This window comes from Mya arenaria, chromosome 17, assembly GCF_026914265.1.
Source record: "Mya arenaria isolate MELC-2E11 chromosome 17, ASM2691426v1".
In the NCBI taxonomy this organism is placed as follows: domain Eukaryota; kingdom Metazoa; phylum Mollusca; class Bivalvia; order Myida; family Myidae; genus Mya; species Mya arenaria.
The window spans coordinates 30,252,644-30,259,216 of record NC_069138.1 but is presented as its reverse complement, the minus strand read 5'-3'; the positions used below and the strand labels follow the sequence as shown (position 1 = coordinate 30,259,216).

The 6,573-nt window shown below is 36.4% G+C and overlaps 1 protein-coding gene across 1 annotated transcript; it reads right to left on the bottom strand.

The window, feature by feature from the left end:
* Positions 1–2,716: 2,716 nt before the first annotated feature.
* On the bottom strand, positions 2,717–6,258 carry LOC128223366 (uncharacterized). The gene is made up of 6 exons (XM_052932645.1): positions 6,180–6,258; positions 5,851–5,995; positions 5,498–5,665; positions 4,925–5,053; positions 4,098–4,626; positions 2,717–2,806 (listed from the first exon to the last, which is right to left on the bottom strand). The coding sequence occupies exons 1-6, from the start codon at positions 6,256–6,258 to the stop codon at positions 2,717–2,719; spliced, it is 1,140 nt and encodes a 379-aa protein (XP_052788605.1).
* Positions 6,259–6,573: the final 315 nt, after the last annotated feature.

Here is a 6,573-nt window from a genome sequence, read left to right as displayed (position 1 = left end):
CTCAGAAAAGGGCGACCATCTTCGCGACCATGGTAACCTGCATGGTGCCAACTGTCCACACTCGCTTAAAATGAACTTCAGACATCTCTAACACAAATATACCAAGAAACGCTCTTGGCAAAAATGCCCACACAAATACCACTAGGACAGGGCTCGAAATGTCCTTTCATGTGTCAAATTATCAAATCTGCCCAACCCGACTCATTATTAACGATTAGAAAATCGTAATCGAACTTTACAAAATACCATCTTATGTTTAAAGCGTACTTCTAATAAATGATAGCATTTAACATTTAACAAGTTAAATCTCTTTAATGAAAACATCGAATAGAATAGTTTATGGATTTATTCCAGTTTTGTTTCAAACAATCAATACGCAAACGATGAATGGGCAGAGTGTTATTTGATTTTTTACTGGACTTGAAAGGAAATAGCGTTTATTGTAAAATGAAATGAGACATTAGTGAACGGCATCACTGGTACTGTTTGTGATACGAATGTCGACATTGTAACTACATTTTAAAGATATCGATAAAGTGTTTCGATTAAAAAAACGACAAAACACATCTGTTTACTCAAGCAGATCAAATTACCCGAAAAACCTTGCTCAAAAAGAATGCAGATTCCACTTATATTAGATTCCGGAACTACTTCGGAAACGGTGTTGCATTGGGTGAACCTTTATCCCCTGATCACACTTAAATAAAAATTATTTGGCCACAATGATTACCATACCATTCAAGATACTAACATGACATTAAATTGGATATAAGCTGCTACAGAGGAGAATTTATTTATCATGATTTTGAAAAACGAGTTCTCGCCATTTGACCTTGTCGACATATTGATCCAGATTTCAATGAAGTTTTTGATAAAAACAATATAACTTCAGATTGGAGATATAATCATTTCTACCGTTTCAAGTCAATGAAGATCATTCAATTCCTTAAAATTCATTTAAAATCCAATTTATTTAAAAATAAACCGTATGTCGTGTTTTCCCAAGACATTTATGCAAAAGTATAGACAAAAAGTATAAAAGTATGCACAATGGCCGGACCCAACCCGACATGCGCTTTTCTGCGTTACACGTGAACAGGAACCAGGAACATGTTAACCTCGTGGCTGGTAACCATCTGCGCGTAGAGCTGAAAAGCCCATGTCGGGTCCAGCCTTTGTGTATATTAATAGTACTGTGGAAAATCTATGTGTTGGTAAATTAACAGTATTCTTGGCAGAGTTTTTTATTGCGAAAATGCGTCTTGTTTGTACTTGTCAAGTTATTGCACTTAAATATAACTTCTTTCTGAACATGCATGCGACGTATACAATTGTTTGACTAAAAAATGTTGTAGATTTGAGCTCGTTCCATACATATTTCAATCCGAAATCTGCTAACCTTCAGAACTTGTGAATGATGAAGATTGTATAAAAATTTAGAATATTTAATATGTATAAACATACAACCAAAAGTGGAGTATTTGTCTCTAATATGTGTCAGAGTACAAGAACACAATGTTTTATAATCCTCAGTCCAAGAGATCATCCTTGGGGCCAAATCGCTCAAATAAGATAGCTCGACTGGCCAAAATGCAGTCCAAATACCATGAAACTGTGATGGTAGCTGCGTCGTAATGGTTTCACCCCAAGACTGGAAGCAATTTAAAGGCTATACACAAGTTATTAGTTTGCGTAATAAACACTGTTTAAAACTGTGGAAAAAGTTCCATCTTATGAGTTTTCACTGCTGGTTCATTTTATCCTTTTAATACAAAGGTAATCCTGAAAATGTTCCCAAAACCTGATATAATTTGCAAGTATTGTGTTCCCATAATTATTTTTATTTATCTTGATGTCTCAAACATAAACCAGTTAGTAATACAGAAAATTATTTGTTTATTCCAAAATTAATTTCTTGGAAAAATAATGAGCAAACTTTCTTATGTCTCAATAATGATGATAACTAAGTCGCTTAACGAAACAATGGTGTCGAGAGCTCATGGGTCCCGGCCCTATTGGAGGAAGACATACACACACAGCCCACTGAAGATTGCATACTGCCAAAAGAGATGTCCGTTCGCATCGTGTAATTCTGTGTCAGTCTGTACACATGCGCGCACACTAAACATTGCATAACTATAAACCAACAGGTAGCATCATGAGAGGGGAGAGTTAATGAGACTACAAAAAATAATCAAGCCAAAAGACACCCACAACTGACAGAAGAGATCTCCTTCCGCACCGAGGACTTATGTGTCTGTCTGTACTAACACTTAACATAACTGTCAACCAGAATGTAGCTGGTGGCAGGAAAGTAATTCAATATATAACAAATTAATCAAACCGCACAACAAGCCGCGTAACTTAATCAAGACACCTTAAACCTTTAGAAGACCGTGTCAGGTGGCATTCTTCTCATAGAAAATTCCTTTCGCAACGAGTAGATCTGTGTCTGTATGTACACATGGGAACACACCAAACTGGACATAACTGTCAACCAGCGTGTAGATGGTGACAGGAGAAAGTTATTCAATATTCAACAAAACAATCAAGCCGATAGACACCCACAACCCCCAGAATACCGTGTCAGGTGGCTTTCTATTGATCGAGATCTCATTTTGCAACGAGTAGATCTGTGTCTGTACACATCAAACTAGACTGTCAACCAGCGTGTTGCTGGTGAAAGGAGAGAGTTATTCAATATACAACAAATTAATCAAGCCGATAGACTCCCACAACCTCCAGAAGACCGCTCAGGTGGCATTCCGTTGATTGAGATCTCATTTCGAAACGAGTAGATCTGTGTCTGTATGTACACATGTGAGCAAACCAAACTGGGCATAACTGTCAACCAACGGGTAGTCCACCTAAATGGCCGTCAACCAGTCTTTTGACGATTTTTAGACTATGGCAGACTGGTGACGTCCAACATCCCAGCAAAAAGTAGCAAACGGGCCTTGCGCAGAGGATCCTCGCGGCCACAATTTTTAAGTTATCTTTGTTATAAATTCAAATTTCTACGAAAATATCATTGCCTACTATCAAACACACATTTATTTATGTCATTATGCCGAAAAAACATGTTCAGATACCATAATGCACTTACATGCATCGATTGTATCCATTAATATGTAAATCTAGGACAAATCTGACAGGTTGTGTACATGTATGAAACGGGGTAGAGGATTTCGAATAGTTTGGTCGTTAATAGTCTCGGTTAAATAACACTATTAAAAATGCAACCATTTCAATGCGCTGAACGCTAACGTGTTTGATGGGTCAAGTTGGGAGAACATAGCTGATATGCCTATGCATTACATTTTTGATGAAATATGTATTTGAATGTATCAATAAAGCTTATAAAGGGAGAAGTAGTCACATTCCAGAGAGTGAGCACAGTTCACGTTCCATCGTGATACCGCGCATTTAGAGCCCAAACATTGTTTTAGAACTACATACTACGTTAGTCCACCTAAATGGCCGATCGCTCATTATTGTAGCTACATACTACGTATCAAGTCAATACATATTAAGAAATTATTTAAAAATAACTTTTCTTTAGTTTTAAGGTATTTTTTGTAACGATATATGGATAAATCTGGCGGTGACTTGCCGGGAGTCTAGACAGTGATTTTGTGTGTCTATTTGTTTACTACTACAAGGTAGTGATATATTTCCTAAAGTAATTGACACATACACGGATTGTTTATAATTTTATGTATGCGTAATATAGGTAAAAGATAAAACAACAACAACAACACAGTCATTCCTTGAATGCTACATAGAGACAGTACAAAACATGTACAGATATAATAACTTGACAACAAGAGAGGTTTGCGCATTTCCGTCATTGTATTGTTATATATATCAAATAAAGAGATCCTAAATGATGATCAATGATATACTTTTAATATATTTAATGATACACGGGATTCATTTATGAAGTAATTTTTAGACTGTGATTACAGAATTATGATTGAAATGTCATGGTTTAACATGTGTGACACCAGAAATAATTGTCAAACCGAACTCTTTAAGATACACATTTTGGCAATTACGTCAAGTTTACCCGAACAAGAGCATCTGCTAAAACAAACAGAACAGCAACGACACAGGTCGCATTCACAAATGATGCAATTGTTGTCTTTGCAATTTATCCTTTGTGGAATATCCTCCTTCTTCATGTCGCATGTCGTGAGTGCTATTAAAGTTTTTTCCCGCAGGCACTGATCCACTGCAATTGACGCGGCAAAGTCCTTGTCGCAGACAGATGACATCATCGATCTTCTGTACGGATACATGACAGCAAATGCCTCATTGCCGTCACGTCCTGCTCGTCCAACTTCCTGCCAGTAGGAAAGAAATGACCGTGGAGCACCCCAGTGCAGCACGAGCTTAATGTCTCTGATGTCCACACCCATACCGAACGCCACGGTGGATACTAGAATGCGGATAGAACTATCCGGGCTGGAAAATACCGCCAATATCCTGTCTTTTGTTTTTTCAGGGGAAGACGATGTGAACATTTCCACCAAACTATGATTTTCCTGCTCTTCACCGGCATAGGTCTGAAACCCAAGGCTTTTGTGGAGCCACGACCAGACCCTGAATACCATCAGATAGGACCTGAAATGAGTTTAAATGACAGACATAATTGCATGATTTCGAAACTTTACTGTGGTATTTTTGGGCTCAAGCCACACTATTGGTAGATAAAAATGCTTTAAGTTTGAATAGAACTAGTCATGGTGAGAAAACGACGTCCAGTATAGTTAGTTTCTTTAATACATTAGAAACGTCAAAAGGCGAAGCGGTGTCCTGTTCTGGTTAATCATCTTTACGAAATGTCCATAACCAAATCGTTGTGAAATTGATAATGAAACAATATTTTAACTAAAATACAATAATTTGTTTGGAAACATACCTGCAGAAAATAACAGTCTTGCACATTGTCCGTGGGTCATCTTCAGCCTTTACTTTCTCCAACAACCATGCTAGTTCTTGCTGTTCGTCGTGGCTGCACCTTTCCTTTACACACAACGTGATATTCGGCCTGCAACGTAATATTAAAACAATATGAGCATCTGATTCGTGTTATTGTACTTTTTAAATAAACATAGCATATTGGTCTTCATGGATTAATTTTATGTACTATGAAAGTAACCTATTTTAGAACGACCAAAATTCACCCGAATTGCTCCGAAATGAAGAGATCGATGTTTGGGTTTCAACTTGTGTTGTTGTTGATGTTGTTGTTGTTATTTAAGTATTTTTGACATATAAAAACAACAGGAATCTTTTGTTTCTTGACTGTTACTTCATCCCAAATATTGACAGCAGGAGTACAATAATAATAATAATAATAATAATAATAATAATAATAATAGTAACAATAATAATAATAATAATAATAATAATAATAATAATAATAATAATAATAAATAATGATATTAATTATTCAAGCATTGCATTAGTACACTGAAATAGAAGGGCTTACCTATCTGGAATGATGCCAATGGCATAGGCGTCGTCCTTCACGTCCAGGTACCGGATGATATCAGCACGAACCTTATCTGTTGCTGTTGCCGTTATGGCCAGGAGTGGCACATCGCAAAGACTACGAACAGTGGAAATCTGTCGGAACTCTGGCCGGAAATTCTCTCCCCTGAAAAGAGACACATGACACTTAAGTGTGTTGTTCAAAATTCACCCTAATTCAATTTAAATCCATGTTATACAATTTGTTTCACGGCCAATGATTAATAGGTTCATTTTGTACAAACATTTATTATTGCATTGCTTATATTGCTTTATTCGTGGTGTTATGCAGAAAAGACAAACAAATCCTACCACTCAGACACGCAATGAGCTTCGTCACATGCCAACAGGCAAAGCCTTTTCTGGAATTTGGAATCCAGTAAGAGGTCCCTCCACTGGTTCCGTATCAATGCCTCCGGTGTGACAAATATTACCGAAACATCGGCACTTGCAATATCTGGAAAATATCAAAATTGTAGTACAAATACAAAGTAATAGTTAAAGTTTTTAATACTCTTGTCGGTCTTTGTTCTACTTTTACTTTAAAATGACTCAAAATGCAAATGTATTTCCAATTTCATTAAGATTGTGCGTCTTTTATCAATTAATTTTAAAGGGACTATTCAAATTATATTAACTACCTTTCACGTTTATCTGTTCGTCGCTCGATATGGCACTCTTAATGCCCCAACTGTGCAGCTGTTGTTGTTGATCTTTCATCAAGCTGATGAGCGGAGACACAACAACAGAAACGTGAGGCAATTCAAAGCTCTCCTACAAAAAAAAAATGCTCATCAACATCACCATTAACAGCAGAACAGCAAAAGCATATGTACTACTTTACTATGTCTAATATTATACAATATATTCAAACTTAATATAAGATAACACGTTATGTGAAACATATCGGATTATTAATAAGATTATGTGCAAAATCACAGTAAAAACTAATGACTTCAAAGAGAATACGTATGTTCACTTTGAGATGGTGAGTAGTTTTATGTATAAAATATTTAATTATACTACAGTTAACTA